The sequence below is a fragment of the Cyprinodon tularosa genome, unplaced genomic scaffold (assembly GCF_016077235.1).
Source record: "Cyprinodon tularosa strain WSP-4 unplaced genomic scaffold, ASM1607723v1 ctg322, whole genome shotgun sequence".
In the NCBI taxonomy this organism is placed as follows: Eukaryota; Metazoa; Chordata; class Actinopteri; order Cyprinodontiformes; family Cyprinodontidae; genus Cyprinodon; species Cyprinodon tularosa.
In genome coordinates, this window is record NW_024039033.1 from 911,251 (window position 1) to 934,596 (window position 23,346).

The following is a 23,346-nucleotide window of genomic DNA, read 5'->3' on the forward strand; positions in this document are numbered from 1 at the left end:
GGAATTTCCATATTTAATGAAAATCAGACAACGGTTTGACATTAGTTTGATGACAGATCCAAGTTGATAAGAACAGCATGGTTTTCCTGACATAGCAACCTTAGCCATAGCAACTTATAGGGCTGTCCTATCCAGTAATATACATCAACTAGTGCACCCAATCAAATGTGACAGGTCAGGTTTTGGTTTCTACCGACATCCTGCGAAGAACAATGGATTACAATCAGGTCTGACTGTTTTTTTTTTTTTTTTTTTTTTATCAGTTTCCAGGTATTTAGGTGTGTCAAGAAGGGAGTCAACTGTTAACTCTGTGATGATGTGACTGGTGTGAATACAAAAAGACAAGGTGACTGATTATTTCTGGGCTGGATATATTTTTACTAGGAGAGAAGCTGCAGGTTGTCTGCCGGCAGCATGAAGGAAAGACTGAATTTACACTGAAGCCGAAAGGCCTCCTGGGTGGACCGAGAGTCCAGGTTACAACTTCCTCCATGATCAGAGTCCACTGATTTCATGCAGAGAGCAGAAGGATCCCAGCTGTCAGTCATACACAGCTCTACTGTACACACTCATATACATCATAAAACACTTTGGTTTGGTTAAAATAAACAGTGAGAATGAAAACATCAACATTTCATTGCTTAAAAAGGTTAAATTAGAACAAATTAAAAACTGTTCAACAGCAAAACAAACACCAAGACCTCAGACCAGTCCAGCTGTACAGTATCTACACACAGACAGGAGTCTGATAGGTCCACCACCAGCCAATCAGAGAGCACCCAGCCACCGGTGGTGACAAGTAGGAGTCAGTTGTTTCACATTTTTTTTTCCTATTACAGATTAGCAAAATAAACCAGAACAGAGCGAATAGAGAAACAAGTACAAGATCAGATTAGGTCTAACCAAGTTAAACTAGATCAAACCAGAACCAAACAGATTTCAATGTGTCAAAGAAAAACAGATGAAGTTAAATAGTGCTAAATGGGACCGACCTAGATTAGAGTCCATTTGATTTAACTGGACAAAACTGAACCCCCCCCCCAAAACAGATCTTATCTGTGTAAAACTTATAAAAAGGGTCAGAACTCATCTGATTATGAAAACGATTGGGAATAAAAAATGATTATTCTGATTAGAAGGCAGGATGGACAAACGAGCCTAAGATGTACTTGATGCCCCGCCCCTCTGAGGCAGTGGCCACAACTCATCTGTTCTCATCAACTACTCAGAACCCAGCTTGGTTTTAACGGTGAGGAGATGAGATTGCATTTGAGTCAAACAAAGACGAGTCCCAGAAATGATAGCTGCCATGACAACCAATCACCAGCCTTTGAGGGGAGAATGGACCAATCAGGGGTCTTCTCCCAGGTGGGATTTTATTGCTGGTGCTCTGAATCAGCTGCTTCCTATTATCTATCCATACTGACGTCACTCTGAGATGAGCTTCAACCAATCAGAGCAGCCAACAAACTAAAAAGATGTAGTGCAGTTGGAGCGAGGCTCCGCCCCCTGATGGCGGTGGTAGATTATTGATCAGAGGTGAGGATGTGCTACAGGTGCTGGTGAGGGACATTTTGAGAGGAACAAAGGACATTTGTAAACACACATTTACATCGGGGGCGTGGTCACTGCAGACCACGCCCCTCTACGGAGCAGTGAGCTTGTCTTGAGGGCTGCTGCTACTACTGCTGCTGCTGCCATTGTTGTTGTTGTTGTCATGGCCACCAGGTGACATCATACCACTCTGTGTCCTATCAGAGGCCTTAGGGGTGGAGTCTTTGTCTCCAGAAGCCGACTGGGCGGGACCCGGTGTGGACAGTGAGGAAGTGCGGGACAGAGTGGGGCGGTAGGCCGCGTTCAGCTCCGCCAGACGCTCTGGTGTCGGAGCCCACTTAGCGAATCCGGCGTCATTCTGGAGGAAAATCACCGCGGTACCATGAACGGCCCGGTAGTACATCTCATCCCTGAAAACAGAACAATCGATAAGAGGATGTATAAATGGAAAATCTTTCAGACAAGCCGAAGCGCCCCACTCTCATTAAGTTAAAACTTAAAAGCTAAATCTGCCAGTGGTATTAATTATGTTGGACTTCACACACGTCCTTAAAGAGTTTAATAACCGTTTCCTCTTAGACAGCCTGGTTCTGTCAGATCAGAACCAGAACACAGTATTAGTGAGGTAGAACCAGTACCGCTTGCAGACGTGCTGACTCCCAGAGCGGTACTCGTGCTCATAGGCTTGAATGGTCAGCTGGTGGCGGCGGAATCGACTAGCCTCCATCCGGGTCAGGGCCGGAGTCACTGGGTTACGCCACTCAGGGATGAAGACGACGAAGGACAGAGGCTCGGAAGACTGACTCAACAGTTCCTGAAAGAGAACCCAAACCATTAAGACCAGCATCCAGAACAGACCAAGATAACACAGTATGAATTGGGTCTCACCTCAAAGTGGGTCACCATGGCGTCCATCAGCTCCTCACAGAATGGAGGATTGGCTTCAAATGAGCCACTGACTGGACTGAAGGACAGGAAGGGCCTGAAACACACCAGTTAGTCAGACTGGTTACAGACCATCAGCACCATGGGAAACCTACAGACATTCACAGACACACTGGAGGAGTCCCGAAGAAGTTCCCAGCCCCAATAACCCAATCCCAGTTGCCGTCTCACCCTCTGGATCCGAAGAAGCCATCAATGTCAGGGAAGGCGGAGCAGAACTGTTTAAAGTAGCAGTTAAGCGGCGAGGCGAAACACTCGAAGGTGACGCCAAAGTGTCGATTCAATGCCTCGAATACCGCCACCGGCAGCGCCCCCTGTAAACCGGTCCCTTCATGAACTCCACTGCCAAACATTGCCTAGAGAAACAAGCACCTGGTTAACCAAGGCATCACTGCAAACACATACCGACGCTGGGCCCGCGGAGAGTCAGCTCACCTGGTATCTCTTGAGGAGGCACCAAACTCTGGCCAGGAACTTCTCAAACCGAGAGTCATCAATACAGCTGTACCTGTACAGCAACTCCTAGCATAGACAGATGAGATGAGGGAGACAGGTAAGGAAAGGCAAGGCAGGTGGGAACAGGTAGAGATAGGCAGGATAGGTGTGAACACGGAGAGGAGGAGCACGTTTTACCCCATCTCCAAAAAAAATCAGAATCAAGACCTGGAATCGGAAAGACTTCAAATTGATCAACTCTAGTTCCTAAAGAATGCAACAAAAGCTCTCCTGGTGGCAGCGGTGTTAAAGCTTTACTGAACACCTCTAATGACAGTTACATCCGTTATTACTTCTGTAAACAACACTGCTGTTTGACATCTACATTCTTCTTCTGCAACGCAGGTCAATTTAGGGGTCGTAAACTCCTCAAAACGACCCAGAGGAAAAAACCCACCGGATTTCAGCTCAGAGTCAGAAATAAGCATGAATACATTACATGCACTGTGACCAGTCATTAACCGACCTCGCATGAGGAAGGTCTCCCTGGTCCAACCAAGGTTACGCTGTTCGTTCCACTCGGATTACTGAGGAGTATTAATGGTAGTATTCAGAAAACATAACTAACCAGCTTGCTGAAGTGTCCTCTGTTAATTTTCAGCATCTCTCCTCTGAAGCGAAGACATGCCATGTCGTTCTCAAAGTGCAGCTCCACCCGGGGCAAGGTGGGGGTCGGGATCGAAAGGCGAACCGGGTAACAGTAGACGAGCCGCGACTGAGGCGTTGACGTTTCTGCACAAAAAGAACAGGTATACATCTGATCAGTACCAGCAGGATAATACACAGGGTGGTGCGGTCCTGTAGTGAACTAGAGTGCTTGTTTACCTATGTAAGGTTACTGTAGTGAAATAGGTGTGTGCGTTTACCTGTCGAGGGGTCCTGTAGTGAACTAGATGTGTGTGTTTACCTATTTAGGGTTACTGTAGTGAACTAGTGTGCGTGTTTACCTATGTAAGGTTACTGTAGTGAACTAGATGTGTGTGTTTACCTATTTAGGGTTACTGTAGTGAACTAGTGTGCGTGTTTACCTATGTAGGGTTACTGTAGTGAACTAGGTGTGTGCGTTTACCTGTCGAGGGGTCCTGTAGTGAACTAGGTGTGTGTGTTTACCTGTGGAGGGGTCCTGTAGTGAACTAGGTGTGTGTGTTTACCTGTGGAGGGGTCCTGTAGTGAACTAGGTGTGTGTGTTTACCTGTGGAGGGGTCCTGTAGTGAACTAGGTGTGTGTGTTTACCTGTGGAGGGGTCCTGTAGTGAACTAGAATGTGTGTGTTTACCTGTGGAGGGGTCCTGTAGTGAACTAGGTGTGTGTGTTTACCTGTGGAGGGGTCCTGTAGTGAACTAGGTGTGTGTGTTTACCTGTGGAGGGGTCCTGTAGTGAACTAGGTGTGTGTGTTTACCTGTGGAGGGGTCCTGTAGTGAACTAGAATGTGTGTGTTTACCTGTGGAGGGGTCCTGTAGTGAACTAGGTGTGTGTGTTTACCTGTGGAGGGGTCCTGTAGTGAACTAGAATGTGTGTGTTTACCTGTGGAGGGGTCCTGTAGTGAACTAGGTGTGTGTGTTTACCTGTGGAGGGGTCCTGTAGTGAACTAGAATGTGTGTGTTTACCTGTGGAGGGGTCCTGCAGCAGGTTCAGGTGTGTCTGTCTCAGGCGGCGGCTGTAGTCGGCTGAAAGCTGGTAGATCTTGGAGCAGATTCCTTCCACGGAGTCTTTGGCGACAGCAGTGACGTGAGGCCCACACTGCTGCCTCAGGTGTTCCAGGCGGTCCTGGAGACACGAGGCATAGAGAAAAAGTCTACCTGAAGCTGTGGGTCTACAGGTCTCCTCTGAGCTGCCTGTCTAGAACAGCCTGAAGTCTGACACGAGTTTTAAAGCATCTATGGAAACATCTCTGAGGCTGGCAGGCAGCATGACATAGTGAGTACTGCTGCTGAGCTCAGCTTCGGTACATGCTCCCAAAGTCATGTGACATATATGCTGAAGTGTTACCATGTAGTCTTCTTTGCTGGCGGAGTGATCCCTGCGTAGCCAGTTCATGGTGTCCTCCGCGTTCCACTTTACCACCTTCCTGCTCTCCGGACTCGCATTTCTACAAAAGGTCAAAGGGCGACATTAGTCACACCCACCCGCAGTGACCTCAGAAATTGTGAATCCTCAGCTGTGGCTCACCTGGTGTCTATCATCCTCTTGGCGGCTTCGGCGTACTTGAAGAGGAGCCTCCGAGCGTCATCCTTGTACTTGATGCGGGACAACCTGACAAACACAAACCGATATGCGATTAATACCACATCATTCAGGTGGACCCACTCTAGGCTGAACATCAGCTGAAAGGCAGTTATATCTATTAACGTTGGAGAGAGATGTCAGTACACAACTTTTGATTTCTGATAAGATACCAATATTGCTGCTTTGAGAATTGGCTGATACCAATATTGACCAAATATGAAAATAGCAGAAATCACACCAGCTTTTATTACTCATTTTATAATGTAGTATGTCAGAAAATGATTGATCACATAATATTACTCAAACAGGGAACAAAAGACAACAAAAGGCATGAAAAAACTGACTTATGTAAAATTAACTAGTGAGTTAAAGGAGGTTTTAACAGCAGCAGAGTGTTTATATGAGCATGAAAAGATCAGAGATTTTAGATTCTTGACAGAAAATAAAATCAAGACATTAGTTTTGGGCTAATATCGGACCAATTGCATCGAAACACCCCTAAAGTTAGATGCCTTTGAATCTTTTAACTAGAGCTGAAACAATTAAATTAATCTCATCTAATCGATTATTGAAATAATCGTCAACTAATTTAGTAATTGATTAATCCTTAACTGGAGTATAGACTCTAAAACATGCCTTAGCTGACAAAGCAACCCGTTTAGAGCAGTAATTATTCCAAGATTCTAAAAAATAAAACATTTTGCATTTAAGATAAAAAAACAATGTTTTCATCTTTTGATATAAGTTTATAATAAGTTTTAGTTTCGCTTGGCCTAATTTTGCAAAAAGTCTTCATTAAGGAACCTTTGGTTATTCGATTAATAGAAAAAATAATCAACGGATAAATCGATTTGCAAAATAACCGTAGTCGCAGCCCTACTTTCAAATAAACTTCAACGTCTATTAATTAAAAGTTGGCTTCTCATGAATACTGGAAAAAATCCCTCAGTACAATTTATGATGCAGCAATTTTTCTTCAAAGCAAATGTTTTGAAACTTTTTTTTTTATATACAAGGTAATTATAGGGTAGAACCGATAAGGATGAAGAAGACTCTTGCAGGTTCCAGCTGATAATTAAAAATGAAAACAAACTCAAAATGAAACAATCACTCAAACTGATATAATGGAAATTAATAGAGAAACTACTATGAAGGTCGATTGAATTAGAAAACACGTGGAGCAGTTTTTATATTCAATGTTTTTTTACAAAGACATTTTTTTAACCTTTTTTCTTATTGTTAAATTTTAATACCCTCTAATTTTTTTTTATTCTGTTAGTTTAAGTCTACTTATGGAATTCACTGCCTAATAGAAGTGTTTATATTGTGTAGAAACAATGACCCTATGGTTCAGTCTTATCATTTTATTGTAATAACCTGTCCTTTTATTGGTCTGTCAATTTGCTGATGATAATAATACATTTAACTTAGAGCTGAATAAGAAATGATTCGATAACAGATAAAATGGATTTACTGCATCACAAATGTATTGCCCTTTATAATTCTCTTTTTGATCATTTATAATAATATTTTCCTTAGTTATTAAGTCAGCAAACAGGAAAAGGTTGTTTATTTTTATTTTTTGCTTTGATCATTAGTCTTAGTCTGGCTTCAACATAACCTGCGGTCTAATCAGCCATATTACCCTCCAATAACTTTAGAACTAGACAGAAGAGGGCGTTTACTAGCTTCACATAAATATCTGACTAAGCGTGTAGATCAGGGGTGGGCAAACTTTTTGACTTGCGGGCCAGAATGGGTTCTAAAATTTGACAGAAGGGCCGGGCCAGGAGCATTTGGACAAGCAATGTCATTAATTAAACCTGGGGATTGAAATGTATAAAAAAACAGACAATTTTCATGACCATAAGGCGCACTGTACTAAAAGGCGCAGTCTCAGTTATGTGTCACATTTCTGTATTTAACACACACATAAGGCGCACCGGACTATAGGGTTTTCTTATATACAGGTACATATCCTCTACTACGTTTAAATACCTCTACTGCGTATTTAAAAATAGAGCGGGAGCAAAACTGAGTATGATTGTGCTTTATTCATTTGTTTATTACAAAGTATTAATCAAACCTACGTGCTGGCCTTGAGACAGACACATCGCAGATGACACAGAGCGCTGTGATCACTCCTAAATTAACTTAAAATCATGAAACCTGCCGACGGAATTTGTTCGCTTTTATTACCGGTATCCTGGTGCCTGCAGTTTAAATTATTTAGATGAAAAACACCTGCCAGCCACCGTGGTGAACCCGGAGGCTGCCCAGCCTAGAGGCTGCTGATGAAGGGATTCCTACTGTCGGTGTACCGCTGGTATGTGGGGGTCTGAGCGCCTCCAACAGACATAGTATAGGCATGATGATAATCTGGATGAACTGACTGCAATTATTAAGTTTTCAGGTGGACTTTCTCACTTAAAAAACATATTAAAACTATTTTATTCCCACTGATCATAGCAAATATAGCTGCAAGATTTAGATTATTTAGATGAAAAAAGACCCGGCCCAGAGGCCCCCTATGGAGGGGGAACAGATTATTTCAGGCAGCTGAAATATATGGTTCCCCCCCTTTAATTTTTGCAAATAAAGAGTAAATATGACCAAATCCACAGGATTTGTTCTCGGTGGTGAGAGGAATAAGCACGGTTAAAGACTTGCAGGTAAATTAATTTCTTCCCCTGTTATGGAGGGGGAATTCAGTAAGCTGAAACATCCATTATCTCCTCTCCTCCTCCCATATCTTTGGGAAATAAAGAGCAACTGTTTCCAATTTCTCTAAAATTGATATGTGTGATGTTGTATACTATAAATGTCCTTAATCCAGTAATCTGTCATATTTTACATTAGAAGGTGATTAACCAGAAATTCTTCTCTCATCTTCACAGGACGTCTTAATTTGTGTGCCCTGCTATCAGCCAGTTTCCATCCTCTTATATCAGCAATGAAAAATTTAAAATACACTACGTGTTGTTGTGTTCGGTGACTGACGTTTATTTCTGTCAGGCTGAAGGGACAAAAGTTGGAGAAATACCGATTCTCTTGGCGTTTAAAAAAACACAAAACAGCGTAAGAGGACCTCGTTGATGTATTTTTTTACAATTTCTTAAAAAGAGCAACCGATTAAAATGGATGTTACAAAGTTGAGATGATTATATGAGCTGTTTTTACCGAAAAATGATCAGGAGCGCCTTGAGAATGGTCAGATCCGCCTCTCTGGCTGCAATGCGCGCTCCCGACACAGGGGGAACAGATTTTCACGGGGAAACAGAATTTCGCACAAGACCTCTTCACACCGATGTCGAGCGGTTGAAGTTCCTTGTCAGACCTCCCGGGATAACGGCGAGCACAGCGTTCATTCAGTCACAGATTAACAGCGATGGTGATGCGTGGAAAAAACCACCTGGTCTCCACATACACCTGCCTCAGCCACGCTTTCATCATCTCCTCATCCATCCAGCCTTTTTCATTTGCCGTAATATCATGTGTCATCAGAGCGCTGTGTCTGTCTCGCTGTCAGCTCCCAGATCAGCTTCTCTGATTGGTTGATGCGGCGCTTCCAGCAGCAAAACTTCAATTTTTCCATCTCGAGCAGCAGCAGCGCGTTTCCGGCGCTTCAGATAAACGATCCCGACGCGCTGCGCCTGCTGCTCAAAACGCGCTGCGGGACCTTTTGCTGCGCCTATACGCGCGTCAACCATTGACTTTGCATGTAAACTCGCTGCTTCTGCTGCGAGTTTATATATTACTCCCATTTTTCCAGACCTTACATCTTCCATAATTATTATAGTTATTATAGTGAAGCTACAAGGAGGGCGATCCTGTTGCTCTACCTGCGCCAGATCCATAAGCAGAGTGACCAACCAAATGTTTTTGGTTTATATCAATTTTGACAAAAATTTGCACCTTTAAATAATTTTTGTCTTTATTTTTAAGAATCAATTATTTATTATATTTAGATATGATTTGTGAATAAAGGACCCTGTGGACCGGTGCCAGGAGAACCGCCTGCTTGACTCATCACTATTATCTGCAAGGTCCGCGTAGCAAAATGACATCATTCTGGGCTTTTATGCCCCTCAGCGCGGAGATTCTGTCCACACATCTCCTTCTGTCAGACTACTGTTCTCTCAGTGCACTAAGAAGCGTTTTCACAGATCCTTCCTCCTAGCAGCTGTTAAGCCTTTAGAACCATCACAGATCCCAACAAACTCAATTTTTTTCCCATCCCTGCTGTTATTGCAGTTTTCTCATGTCGTTTCTTGCTACATAAACATTTCAGATATTTCTTTAGTCATCCTACTCAAAGGTACATGGAAGCCACGTTTTTCCAAGCTGTTCTGCATCATTTCTTTGGTTGTAAACTCTCCACTTGATGCTGTGCTGAAAACACATAGATTTTTCTGATAGATATTCTGTTCTAAACTCAACCCTCAAGATGGATCAGTTTGGCACTCGATTAAATAAACACAGAACCTGGATCAGGATTCTATTTCCTCTAAGCAGACTTAGACAACTTTCATTGTCATTTTGTATACAAAGAGTGTATATAAAACGTCGTTTTGTACAGCTCTCATGACATTTTCATTTCTTTAAGCATTGACTGTGGCTTACCTGATGGGAATATCATTCATGACCTCCCGGAACATGGACGGAGAGACGACGGGCTCACATTCGCTCGGCAATAACGGATCATGACCTTTATCCATCACTTTCCTCTCCAACAGCCATCGGTTGAATGACTCCCGCGGTGGGTCGATGCCTTAATAGGACACACAAGACTGTAAGGGCATGTTTGGTTTTCCTCAGTGGGATGTTTTTTAAGAGAGTTCTCACCTTCTCTCTGGTGGCACAGCTCAGCATAGTGTTGCCTCAGCTTAGTGACCAGCTGCGCTCGCTGCAGCTCGATCTCGGGGTGCGGCGGCAGGTGATTGGCTGCTGAGCGCTCTCTGATCACAGCGTTGGTCTGAATATCCAGATCCCAGTAGACTCTGAAACAACCACATAAATCTCATCATTGGTTCTTTCTGCAGGGGAGTAAGGGGGAAGGTATTCAGCACTCACACAGCTGGTCGGTAAGGGGCGGGGGCCGGAGTGGGAGTTGTGGGAGTGGGGGCTGGAACCGGCTTCTCTTCAGGGGCGGAGCTCCAAGGTTTGACTCCAGGTGTGCTGGGAGAGATAGGTGTGGTTGGCTCCACCTGTAAACAGGACTGGACTCCATTACCCACCACCCCCTGTGCATCAGCATCACTGATCACATGACCAATCATGGCATCGGTGTCCAAATTCAGGGGCTGTATCCTTCAAAAAACCCGGCCTACTGAGAATGGGTCCTTCTGGAGCCGCGAAGACAGAAGGATGCAACTTGGTTGGGCTTTCTTTGATAAATATGACGTATGCATCAAAGGAAAAAAATGATTTTTTGTCCTTATTCCCTAATGACTCTTTATTTTAAAATAAACAATAATTTAGAAGAGGAGTGTTCATATTAATTATTAAGCGAACAAATGGACAAAAATCAAAACAGGACATTCATATATATATATATATATATATATATATATATATATATATATATATTAGTGCTGTCAAACTATACAAAACTTTAATCGCGATTAATCGCATAATATCAACAGTTAACTCAAGATTAATCGCAAATTAATTGCATATTTTATCTTTTTATTTTATTTGGGCATTTTAAAAAATGCAAATGTGCAATAATGTAAAAAAAACTTGCCTATACAATAAGTTTTTTTAATTATTATTTTTTTAAAGCACTTTTAAAAAACTAGAATAAAAATATCCTGGTTTAAATTCCGGCCAATATTTATTCAAAAATTGTAAAAAAAAAAAATTACAAAACTACAGAACAGTAAACAGTACTTCAAAGAACTCCATAAAATTCAGTTTTTTCTCAAACATAGGACAAAAATAAAGATGTACTGTTAAAATAAAGTGCACATTCCGTTATGAAATTCAGACTTAATTCAAATAAAATGAAGTTACTCACAAAATAATAAATAAATCAAACGGATTTACAGTAACTGGGCTTTGCAGTCATCTCAACAACATAACATTTTACATGTAGAACATTTTCAAAATGCTGTAATATTACTTTGGTCTGAACAGGAATTGCAGCAGCAGTGCATTCCACATGACTTAATTTATTTCTTTGTCTTGTTGGCACTAAGCCAGTGAGACGCTCGTTTCTTCTGGACAACATGGACAGACGACTTGGGTTTTGTCAAGAGAACCTTCTGGGATAACTTTAAAATGAAACTTATCATTCAGGATACCTTGTCTGCTGGCCATTTTTGCTCATTCAAAGCACGGGTCTGTTATGCTGCGGTCTCTCCCAAAACTTAGCGTTCCTGAAGCTACGGAACGAGCCGAGGGTAAAACAAACAGTACAGCGAGCGCTGCGGAAAAATAAAGAACAAAAGCGCACGGTACGTTTGTTTTGATGCGCGATTCACGTGCGTTAAAAAAAATGTCGGCGTTATAGTCTAAAGCAGTTAACGCGTTAATAACGCTTTAAAAACTGACAGCCCTAATATATATATATATATATAGTGTCTTGCTCTTGCAACCTTCTCAGAGCACAAGTGCACTGCTCTAACCCACTAGGCCAACACTCCCCCCCCCAAGTGGCATATTCCATTTGTCCATCCATCCATCTTCCTCCACTTATCCGGGGTCGGGTCGCGGGGGCAGCAGCTTAAGAAGGGAGACCCAGACTTCCCTCTCCCCAGCCACTTCTTCCAGCTCTTCGGGAGGAACCCCAAGGCGTTCCCAGGCCAGCCGAGAAACATAGTCTCTCCAGCGTGTCCTGGGTCTTCCCCGGGGCCTCCCCCCAGTGGGACGTGCCATCTTGGATTAGCTTCACTTCTTGAACACCTCACCAGAGAGGCGTCCAGGAGGCATCCTAAACAGATGCTCAAGCCACCTCAACTGGCTCCTCTCGACGTGGAGGAGCAGCGGCTCTACTCCGAGTCCCTCTCGGATGACCGAGCTTCTCACCCTATCTCTAAGGGAGAGCCCAGCCACCCTACGGAGGATTATATTCCATTTGTGTAGAAAGTATTTGGCAAGAACAACACAATGTATAATCTTAAAGTAAAATCTAATTCATAATTGAGGACAAATTAAGTACTTTTGTTTGGATCCTGAGAGCTGAGACAACTTTTGTTTTTGTTGATTTAATCCTAGAGAAACTTCAGCAGTTGCTAAAGATGAGCAAGTTATTCATCTCCTAATATACTCTGCATTAAGATGAAATCCTTAAATAAGGCTATTTTTCAAAGCTTATCTTTAATTACTGCTTTTTCTGCTCCCTTGCTTAGAAGAAGTCAAAGTCTGTAACTGAGCTCCCATTCCCCCTACATAAGCAGATGATGTGATTTCATTAATGTCCGACTGATGATAAGACGATTATTAGTTTGCATTTATCTGTACAGTTTTATAATTTAAATATTTGTAAAAGCCCAAAACTTTTTTATCATTATTCCTTCCTCACCATCTTGTTGAGTTAATTACAAAGGCTGTCAACGGCTGAGTCAAAGAAAATACAGTAAAGCTACGTTCACATCGCACATGATTCCAGCAGCAGAAGCAGCTGTTTTAAATGTAAAGTCAGCGGTTTGTGCGCATCAAGGTCCCACAGCACCTCCCGAGTAGCAGGTGCAGCACATCTTGACCCACCTGAAGCAGGGCCTCATGAGCTTTTAAGGCGTGTGAAGTGCTTCACAAGCAGACAGAGCACTGCTGAAGCAGGTCGCTATGATCACTCCTCTGAAACTAGTTATTAATGCCTCAATTAACTTAAAATGTGGAAAACCTGCCAGCAAAACATGTTTGCTTTTATTATTGCGATGCGTGCAGTTTGTATTACGTACAAGAAAAACGCTAACATCTACTTCCAGTCGCCATGAAAAGTAGGGGACAAACCTCCAAGAACCCGGCCTGAGGCAGCTGCTGCTGGAGATTAGCAGTGACAGCGCCCTGTCGGTATGTTGGGGGTCTGTGCAGCTCCAACAGGGAAATAATATTTTAAAGCAGAATCATAGTATTGATGAACTGACTGCACAAACAATGTTTTGAGTGGTGTTGCACCAATACCGATACCAGTATCGGACGGGGCCCCAATACTGCCCTAAAATGGTGGCATCGGTATCGGCAAGTACCAACAAATAGAGCACCGATACCACTTGGAGAGCCATAAGTTTATTCAACTATTGTCACCCATTCCAGGTAGGCAATAAAAAGTTCTACTGGACTCACTTTGTATTAGATTTTTTCCTGCTTCACAAAGGTAGGCAGCAGCTTGACAAAGCCATGATGGCAATTATTTTACATTATTATGGTATCGGCCGATACTGCACAGCCAGGTATCGGGTATCAGCATCGGCACAACACTAGTTTTGAGGTGGACTTTTTCCACTTAAAAACATATCAAAATTACCTTTTACCCACTGATAACAGGAAATACAGCAAAGCTGCTCACAAAATCTACTGGACGCGCTTCAGGAGCAACAAAGATGTTCTTGAGGCGCATTTGAACTTAATGTGGAGAAGCATTAAAAAAAGGCAGCAGGCGCTTTTTCGCTACTCAAATCACGTCTGGTGGGAACGTAGCATTAAAAGAAAAATGGACCCAATGAGGGCCTGATTAACATTTGTTCAGTTTTGTTTGAGTTGGTCTTAATTTTAAGAGCAGCAACCTTAATACATTTTTTAAAAACAATCGTCAGCATTGAGTAAAAACTGTAATAACACAGTACAACAGCAGTGGTTTCAAATTTATGATCACATTTTTAACAACTGCCATCTGCCATTGCTTCAACCAGCACCCCGGACCAAAGAAAATAGTTGGGCATGAAGGACACAGAGAAATCCTCCTTCTGCTCAAAGAAAAGAAGGCATTTGTCTGCGGCTTTAGAAACAGTCGTGTATCGGGACCGTCTTCATCGGCGTGCTGACATGGAATTGTCCAACAGATTTAAAAAGACCTTTGAAGGATGTTGCCCCTGAATTCAGCTTAAATACCTTGGCTCGTTTTGCACTGTTTAGCCCCGCCCCCTGCTCCTCAGAGCTCCTCCTCTTCCTCTGGCCGTTTCCAAGGTTACCATCCCCGGCTTCTGCGGGAGCAGCGTTTAGACCCAGTGGGTCGGACTACGAACAGATAGAGGAGTATATCAGTTCCTGCTGCTGATTGGTTTATAGATTGGGTGATTGATAGGTGAGGTAAGCAGCACTCACGATGACATCATGTTGACCCAGCACAGGCACCTCCCACAGGCTCTGATTGGTAAATCTGTTAAAGTAGTACGGTCGGTTCTCCCTTTTTGACCAACATTTGGACCAGCCGGCCTGGACCAACTCATCTGTTAGGATTCAGGGGAGAGATGTGGAAGGTAGGGAGACACAAAGACATGTGGGCAAGTCAGAAGACGACAACTGAGAGAGAGAGGCAAGTGTGAAAAAGACACAGGTAAAGAGAGAAGACAGCTGCATCTACCTGGAAGTTCAGGTGATTTGGATGTGGTGGACGGAGAAAGAGGCGGTCCATGAGAGGAGGCAGAGGCAGAAGGGGACACCATGGTGGCTGCCTCTCCCTTCACAGATCCCTGGCTGTTACTGGACATTTTAGCTGCTCATCACAGTCGGACCTGACAAAAGGAAACAGGGATTCAGAACACAACAAAAGAAAACGGTGAGCTTCTCTTCCAGGTCAAATACTCAACTAAAACAAAAAAAAGAAACTGGTTTCAGCGATTTAATTTAAGCAGAAATTAGCAAGATAAACTAGGGAGGAGAAAATCCCACTGTGTCTCTAAAAGAAAATGCCTACTTATGAAGTATTGCAAACTAAATCTTTTATCTGCGCCAAAAATCTGAAATTGGCATGCAGCATAAAAAACAGTTTTATAAAACCATCTGCACACAAAACCAAGCAATTTCCAAATGTATTGTTTACATCTACAAGGAATTTGATTCGGTAATGAGTTGCTACGTACAGAAAAGCAAACAGAAATACATGATTCAGAAACCAACAAATGTAAGTTGTGCAGTAAAAGCACCACAGCAGCAAATTAATAGTGGCTAAACTTAGATTATAAAGTATGCATATACACATGTGCTGACACTTTCCTGCAGGCTGCGGGAAAGAGGAGCTGGGCCTTGTTAAGGAGGCCAACAGTAGATGGGAATTAGCTGTTTTTGTGGAAAGCAGTATTGGTTGTGATGGGGACAGAGAGGAGAAACAGTTTGTGTCCAGGGTGGGAGGGAGGTGTGAGCTGCTATACATCTATAGAGCAACAGATCAGATCTCTAACTCAGAGTCTGAGTCCTAGGATCCTCTTTGCGTTCAGCTTTCCACATGTACACATTTAACTGTGCGTGTTCCATGTGAAGCATTTAAACATATCAAATACATGTAGGGCTGAAACTATTGATCAAAACCAGTCATGATTGATCATTTATTGAAATAATCATCAACTAATTCAGTTATTAATAATTTACTGGAGTGTACAGACTCTAGCAACCCATTGACAGTACTAATTATGCCAAAACTGTAAAGCATATTTGCACACACACCGATTGAGAGGTGGTAATAATTGGCAATTAGCAAGACACACCAAATAAAGGAGTGGTTCTACAGGTGGGGACCACAGACCACTTCTCAGCATCTATGCTTTCTAGCTGATGTTTTGGTCACTTTTGAAGGTTGGTGGTGCTTTCACACTCGTCGGAGCATGTGATGGACTCCAAAACCCACATAAGTGCTCAAGAAGTGCAGCTAATCCAAGATGGCACATCAAGTAAATAAACTTTAATTAATTACTATCAGAACTCCTAAAGAGGTAGCTTTAGCTTCATCTCATTCGCAATCTGTATAAAATATATTAAAGGGGCCTTTTCACATCCGATTTAGCAATAATAGCGGGTGATCACTAAACAAAATAATTGATTGCAGCCCTACTGCAATCTCCCCATCAGTGTCTACAGTTTTCCCTGCCTCCATAACATGTGCTGTTATACGAATAGGTAAGAGTTAAGGACCTCATATTTTTTTATTTTTACGTTCTAAATCAAACGCATGATGTTTAAAGGCTGAACAGCATCTTCTGGGTTAAAGTCAGCTGAGTGAATGACTAATTATAAACTATTCTTACACCATTGAAATTAAACTTTATTGAATATATTATATAAATACAACAATCCCTCCTTTGTTTCCATGATGAACTCTGGTTAGTAAACTTCATCTCATACACGCAAAATATTTTTGCTCCAAGCAACACGACCCAAGAACCTGATTGCCTCTACACTTTTTTGTAGAGTTTATAAAAAATAAATTAATAAACCCATCATGTGAAAGTAAGAAACATTTGAAATAGGGATGTTCCGGTGCAGAGGTCATGGATTAGCGAACCGCAGTCCCGACCCGGACCCACCTGCTGGCTGATCCGGGCCCAACCTGATTTAAAACATTTATAAATCAATGCATGTTGTCTAATTTCACTTGCGCTGCTTCTCCTGTTAATATGGTAAAGCCCTCCGGAGCTTCTGGAACCAGGCTACACCTGATACAAACTAGAAAAAGCTGTTTCGGAGAAACAGCAAGTGGGAATGCTTTTGGTGAATGAAACAAGCTGAAATGACCTGAAGAACATATGAAATGTGATAGAAAGTCATCAGAAACTTAAAACAGCAGAAAACAATAGAATCATCTGAAGATTTTGTAGGGTAGAATCATTTGGCAGTAAAATAGCAGTAAAATGGCAGAAACAAACTCATCTTAAAAGCTGCACAGCCAAACCATACGTGATATAAAAAATTTCTTGAATGTGTCTACTAGAAGGGTCTTAATATAATGTCTCCCAAGTTTCTAGAAAAATGTCTAAAGAAATTTTGAAGGGGGCCACCTACTGCCTAGAAACATGTCAGGCGTGTTATGAATTAGCAGTAAACAGAAAAGCTTAATTCCTGTCCAGAAAGAGAGCAGAATGAAGCCAAAGTTCTCAGCATAGGCTGAAAAGTATTAAATTAGCTGAATCAGAACAGAATTTACAAAGAAAAATTTGAATCTTATCTGGTTGAAGAAAATATGAGTAGCTCAAGGAAGGGAAGTAAAATGTTGAGGAAGATGGTCTTGAATAAGTATCAAAATTTTGAAATTGAGGAAATGTCAAGACTTGGCAAAACAATTTGGAATGATTTAAAATGTGTTGGTTGATCAGCAAAAAGAAAACAGTGTCATCCTTAGAGGATAGAAAATCTACAAACCTATGTGCAAGACTGACCATGAGAAGCAGAGCTAGGACAGAGAGAGAAGCTTATAGAAAGAGAGCTAATACCACTTAAGGAGCTGAATTTATCAAAAAATCTAACCTGCATGTTACGAGCCGCTGTGTTGATGAAAGCACTGTTGGCAGGCTTAGGCTGCATGTTACGAGGTTAGCAGATGCTTTATTACAGTGTAAATCTTAGAACCTGATTACGAAATATGCACTGAGGTGTGTGGTCAACAGGCCTTGATAGTGTAATTTGAAGAAATTGGTTGAGTTTGGGTCATAGCTACGAGCCATAAGGCACAATGAATGAGTATGTGATATAGAATCCATTTCTAAATATGAAATCACTGGTTTTCTATGTTATTGGGTGAATAGATGCTGTATTAGAGTGTAAATCAGAGACCTTTATTGTGAAATTCGCTCCGGGGTATGTTTTGAAAAGGTCCCTAGAGTCTAGTAGAAACCAGCTGGTGGAGTTTGGGTCACAATGCTGAGCCATTTGCATCAATTAATACATCAGTATAATATAGAGGCTTTTATTTTGTAGAGTCCCTGGAGTCTTATTTTGAAAGTTCAGCAGGGTTGTGTGTTAAGCAGGGGTTCAGATCCAGCAATGATACTTCATGAATGTCCTATACTTGAATTGCTCTTTTTACCTGTTTTTAGTTCAATAGATGAAGTGGCAATGGGAGGCTTTTATTTTGAAATTTGACATTAGGTGCATTTTGAAAAGCCCCGTGGAGTCTAATTTTTGGTTTGGTTGAGTTAAGGCCGCGGTTCTCAAAGTGTGTGGCGCGACCCACTGGTGGGGAATTGAGACGTGACAGGTGGGGCGCGCCAAGTTCCGGTGTGTGTGTGTGTGTGTGTGAGACTATAAATATAGAATGTGTGAGAGCAAACTGTCCTTAAAGCTGTATGTTGCCGCTTTTTAGACCAATCAAACCCACAAAGTAATCATTAGTAGCCTACATGCAGTCTAATTAAAAGAACATTAGATATGAGAAAAATTTCACCTGGAACTGAAGTGCCAAAATAATGATTGACGTGACGTCGGCATATTATTTGTAACGGAATAAACTTTCGCGCCCCAGTGTTGCCAACTCAGCGACTTTGTCGCTATATTTTAGACCCCTCCAGCGACTCTTTTTAAAAAAGGGACTAGCGACAAATTAGCGACTTTTGGAGACTCTTACGTGAAAGCACGTATCGTTCCTTTTCTTGTCCTCCAGCGGCAGGTGCTGCCGTGGGGCGCCTCCGTCCCAACCCCGTTCTCCCCCGCTATCGCAGAAGTCCCTCTCAGTGCTGCAGAGACACAGCATGTTTACCCTCAGCGTCCAGACTGCAAATAAAGCGCACATGCGCCGGGATTGACGGCGCAGGTTGATCATAAATAACTGAATTTGAAATATTTTATCTTAAATAAATAGGACCAGTTTATTGAAATTACGTCTGACTCCACCCTGAGGCTCAGGTTTAATGCTCAGACTAATAGTGAATTCTGGTTTGGAGTGGAGAGGGAGTATCCACTCATCGGGCAGAGAGCTGTGTGCATTCTTCTTCCCTTTGCCACATCATATCTCTGTGAGATGGGCTTTTCAACTGTTGCTTCACTGAAAACAAAATACAGATCTCAGCTGAACATTGAGCATGACTTGAGAGTGGCAGTATCAAGCCTGCAACCCCGTTTTGAGAAACTGTGCAATGCAAAACAGGCTCATTGCAGCCACTAATGCAGGGATAAATAGAGCTGTATTGCCAGATGGATTTCACTTCTTTTCTTTTATTAACAGATTGCAGAGTGGCACTTTAATTTTTTCTATCTTTGAGCTTGATACAAATTTTGACACAGCTGCATTTTTATTTTCTTTATTTTTGAGCTTGCTGTTATTTGATGTAGATAGTTTGTATTTAGATACTACTTGTTACTTCAATAAAATTGGAAAATTTTAAGATTGTTGCATATTTCATTAGCATTGTGTTGGGGCGATGGGGACAGGCGGGGCTTGAAAATTCCCCCTTGTCCAAAGTGGGGAATGACAGAAAAAGTTTGAGAACCACTGAGTTAAGGTGATAATGTTGAGACATATGCTGCCAAAAAAATAAGAGTATAATAAAGAGGCTTTTATTTTGTAGGGTCCCGGGAGTCTTATTTTGAAAGTCTAGCAGGGTTGTGTGTTGAGAAAAGGGTCAGACCCAGCAGTGATACTTGACTTTCCAATCATTAAATCACTCTTTTCCCCTGTGATCAGGGCAGTAGATGGATTGGCAATGGGAGGCTTTTATTTTGAAATTTGCTGTGGGGTGTGTTTTGAAAACCCTCCTAGAGTCTCATTTTTAAAAAAGTGGTTGCGTTTGGGTCATAATGTTTAGCCATATGCTGGGGAAAAAAATATGAGTTTAATGTAGGGGCTTTTATTTTGAAGGGTCCCCGGTGTCTTATTTTGAAAGTCTATCAGGGTTGCGTGTGAAGGGAAGGGTCATGGCCGGTAGTCATATTGTATCCATTTCCAAATGTTAAATCAGTGTTGTCTCCCTCCATTAGATTAAAATGTGCTGTTTAAAGTGGAAGAGGTAAAATCCCTTTGAAGCTTGGTTACCTTGAAAACGCTTAACGAGCCTGTCAGTGACAGAGAGAAACGCGCTTCACTTTCGTTCCTTTCCTCTCAGGCTTTTTTGAATGGGAATATCAGCTCCGAACAAACGAGTGCTGAAGACAAACCGTAAATGGTATCTAGAAAATTCTTTCAGTCTAAGTGACAGCTATCCTTTGTCTACGACTGGGGTAATTTTCATGGCTGTAGCTCTTTCACAGCCTTAATGGGAAGGAGAAATATAAAGGTTTGTAAATCCTGCTGGTCTCATTAAATAACATGCAGCTCAATGGTAGAGCAGAACTCTCAAAAGAAAAACTTCCCCTGCGAACAAACCAGCGGTGAGCAAAAACCATAAAAGGTATTCAAAAAATTCTTTCACCATTGGCGTCAGCCATCCTTCGGCTTCGACTGTGCCAACTTTCATGTTTCTACTAAAAACTATTTGGCCACGGTGACGATGTAAAAATGTGCATTTTCTGAGTTTGAGGATTTTTCTCAGAATCAACGTTTTCCTATAAACAAACAAGTTAGCTAAACAGCTAAACCATAAATGATATTGAAGAAATTCCTTCAATGTGAGTGCTAGAAGGTTCTGAAGATGTTCTATACCAAGTTTCATGTTAGTACATCAAATAGTTAAGAAATGGGAGCAATACCAAAATATGTATCGTTTTGGATTTTGTCTGTGATCTTTGGAAAGTCTCTCATTGGATTTCTATTGGGGAAGTGTGGACTTCTTCGTGGTTTGGGCCAAACTGTCGGAAAACTGTAAATGCCACACAAATGAGGGTTACATTTCCTGAATCCTGACAAAAATCCCTACATTTTGATGTATAATTTATTTCAATTGAGTGAAAAATGAGGGAGTGAGAAGAATTTGTTCGGAAAAACCAGAACAGCTCAAAAGCTAGAGCACGCACTCTAGCAGTTGAAGAATTCCGTCCATAGACTTCCATTATAAATCTTAAAATCTTAAAATTTTCTTTTAAAGTTTGAAGCTTCACTGAAGCAAAACTGTATAAGTTAGCAAAAAGCTGAGTTAAACAGTAATAGCAGAGATATACGGAAATATTTTAAAAGTTGTATGGTGTTTCTAGCTGAAAGTATGCTGAAGTAGTTAAAGGTCGAAGATGATAAAGTTTTAGCTGAATTTTGCTGAAATCTAAGAATTCTACATGCATTTCAATGGGACAAAAAAAAAACGCAGAAAAAGCAGAATGTCGCGAAAACTACAAAAAATATCTTTACCAAAAGACATAGCACAATTCTCCTAAACAAGCTGAACGTTTTGATACCAAAATTGTTGAAATCGGTTGAAAACTGCGGGACTAGAGTCAGAAAAATTTAAAGTGAACAACATTCCCACTTGATTAGCCAATGGACTTTGTCAGTCTGGGTCGCTGCTTTATTGCATCCATGTATAGTGTTTCCTTTATTTTCTACTCTTATTTAAAGTATTGCCTGCTTCAAAAAGAAATTGCAATTTTTTATTTATTTATTTATTTTTACCAATTTATTACCTAAAAAAACACAAAATAGGTCTACATTACTACTCTAGGTGTTTTATTTTTATTTTAGGTGTCTCGGCCTGTGAAGTTTGCAACCTTAGATGCAGCTCTGCTTCCACAGATAATTTTAAAACCATAGGGTTACTGCCTCATGCTGAAGATAATTAACTTTACTCAGTAATTAAAAAGACTTGGATATGATACCATAGACAGGAGGATTTGTGGAACTTGACCGTACCCAAACCTGCTCTTCCTGTTATAAAGGCCCCTGGTATAGCTAGCAGTGTTTTTGATCCAGTTATACAGGATCAAATCATCCACAGATCAGCAGATAGTCTGGAGTTCAGTGCCTTGCTCAAGGACACTAAGCGAGAATATGAATGGATATCTAGGGAGGGTTACATTTTCCTATTGCCATAAAATGCTCTCTTCATTGACCTGCGGTCTTTCTGTAATCAGGGAAGATGACGGTGTCGATCAACGTAGAGGTAAAATGACAGGTGTTTTATCTGTTTAAATCGATCCGCACCACCTGTGCCCGGTGTGCCGCAATCACTGATTTATTATACCTAAAATGAAACTGAAAGGAAGAAACGTCCCTGTGATGTGACAGCGCTCCGACAAACAGTTGATTGGATTTGATCAATAAGCTGCTGCTGCTTAATTCTGTTTAAGGCTTTTCGGTTGTTTTTCTTCTCAGTCGCAGGAACGAGCGCCACAGTTATGCGCATGCGCGCAGCGAGCCTGAGCAAACAGGGAGGAGGGGGAGGAGGACAACAAAAGGCTGCGGCTGCTGCTCAAAGCCCGCGCTCCGCTGTCGGAGACCGTGCGGTCGCTACGACTCCACGGAGCAGACAAGCCGACCGAAAGTGTGCTAAATCCCCATGGACTCGGCGGTCTGACCTGATAGCTGTTCTGACAGAGGCTGATAGAATGTTTTATTCGAACTCAGCTAAGACGTATTGCTGCTGTTAAAATTCAGCTCCTCTCAAAGATGGCGGACACGCCCCTGCCACCGCTCTGTGCGCCTTCACCAACATTTCTGCTCAGGAATCTCGACACTTTGGCTTCGCGGTCCCAGAACCTACTCCATCCGCAGCATGAAACCTTCAGCCGAGTGTCGGTGTATTCGGAGGAGCCATACGGACTCTTTTGCTCTTACCTTCCGCGGTCAAATAGCAGATAGTCGGAGCTTCTCCGCGCTGCTTTCCAGTCGTCCGCTCCGCTCCCTCCCCGCCTGCTCAGACATCTTTACAGGGACTCGGGCACAGCCACTGCGCAGGCGCGGCGACTGACCCACTTCCGGTGCCAACGTGTCTGCTTTCCGGGGCCATATTGAGGAGGTCAAAATGTTTAGACTGCAGCGAATTCTACTTCAAAATTGAGCTAATCTTGATAATGATTATTAATGGATAATTTGTTGAAAAACCATCACAGATCATTTAAAAATCAGTCTGTTCCTTATTATCTGTATATTACATCTTATACAATATATGCAAATGTATAAATATGTTTAAATATACAGTGATTCACTTATTAAATGATAAATTATAAATACTTAATTAGGCAGACTATAAGAAAAAAGTTATGCCTATCTGAATCTTCTATATAAAAAAAGAGGACTTCCTTAACTGCAGAGCATTAACCTGTCAGTCCTGTTTTTGAATCGTGTTCTGTTTCATTCATTATTTTTTCTACTGGTAGAACTACTTTTTGTCCTTTA

General features: G+C 41.9%; 1 protein-coding gene across 1 annotated transcript; it reads right to left on the minus strand.

Moving 5' to 3' along the window:
- Positions 1–354: 354 nt before the first annotated feature.
- pcif1 (phosphorylated CTD interacting factor 1) lies at positions 355–22,928 on the minus strand. The gene is made up of 16 exons (XM_038293184.1): positions 22,786–22,928; positions 14,746–14,896; positions 14,487–14,611; positions 14,274–14,399; positions 10,293–10,426; positions 10,065–10,219; positions 9,843–9,990; positions 5,163–5,246; positions 4,983–5,082; positions 4,601–4,760; positions 3,563–3,726; positions 2,935–3,021; positions 2,671–2,855; positions 2,443–2,536; positions 2,193–2,368; positions 355–1,964 (listed from the first exon to the last, which is right to left on the minus strand). The coding sequence occupies exons 2-16, from the start codon at positions 14,870–14,872 to the stop codon at positions 1,646–1,648; spliced, it is 2,184 nt and encodes a 727-aa protein (XP_038149112.1). The 5' UTR covers positions 14,873–14,896; positions 22,786–22,928; the 3' UTR covers positions 355–1,645.
- Positions 22,929–23,346: the final 418 nt, after the last annotated feature.

Coding starts and splice junctions, on each gene's coding strand:
- pcif1 (XM_038293184.1), bottom strand. CDS start 14,872: ATGTCCAGTAACAGCCAGGGATCTGTGAAGGGAGAGGCAGCCACCATG. Junction 14,400..14,486: donor TGGGTCAACATGATGTCATC/GTGAGTGCTGCT, acceptor ATCTGTTCGTAG/TCCGACCCACTGGGTCTAAA. Junction 5,247..9,842: donor ATGAATGATATTCCCATCAG/GTAAGCCACAGT, acceptor TGTGTTTGTCAG/GTTGTCCCGCATCAAGTACA.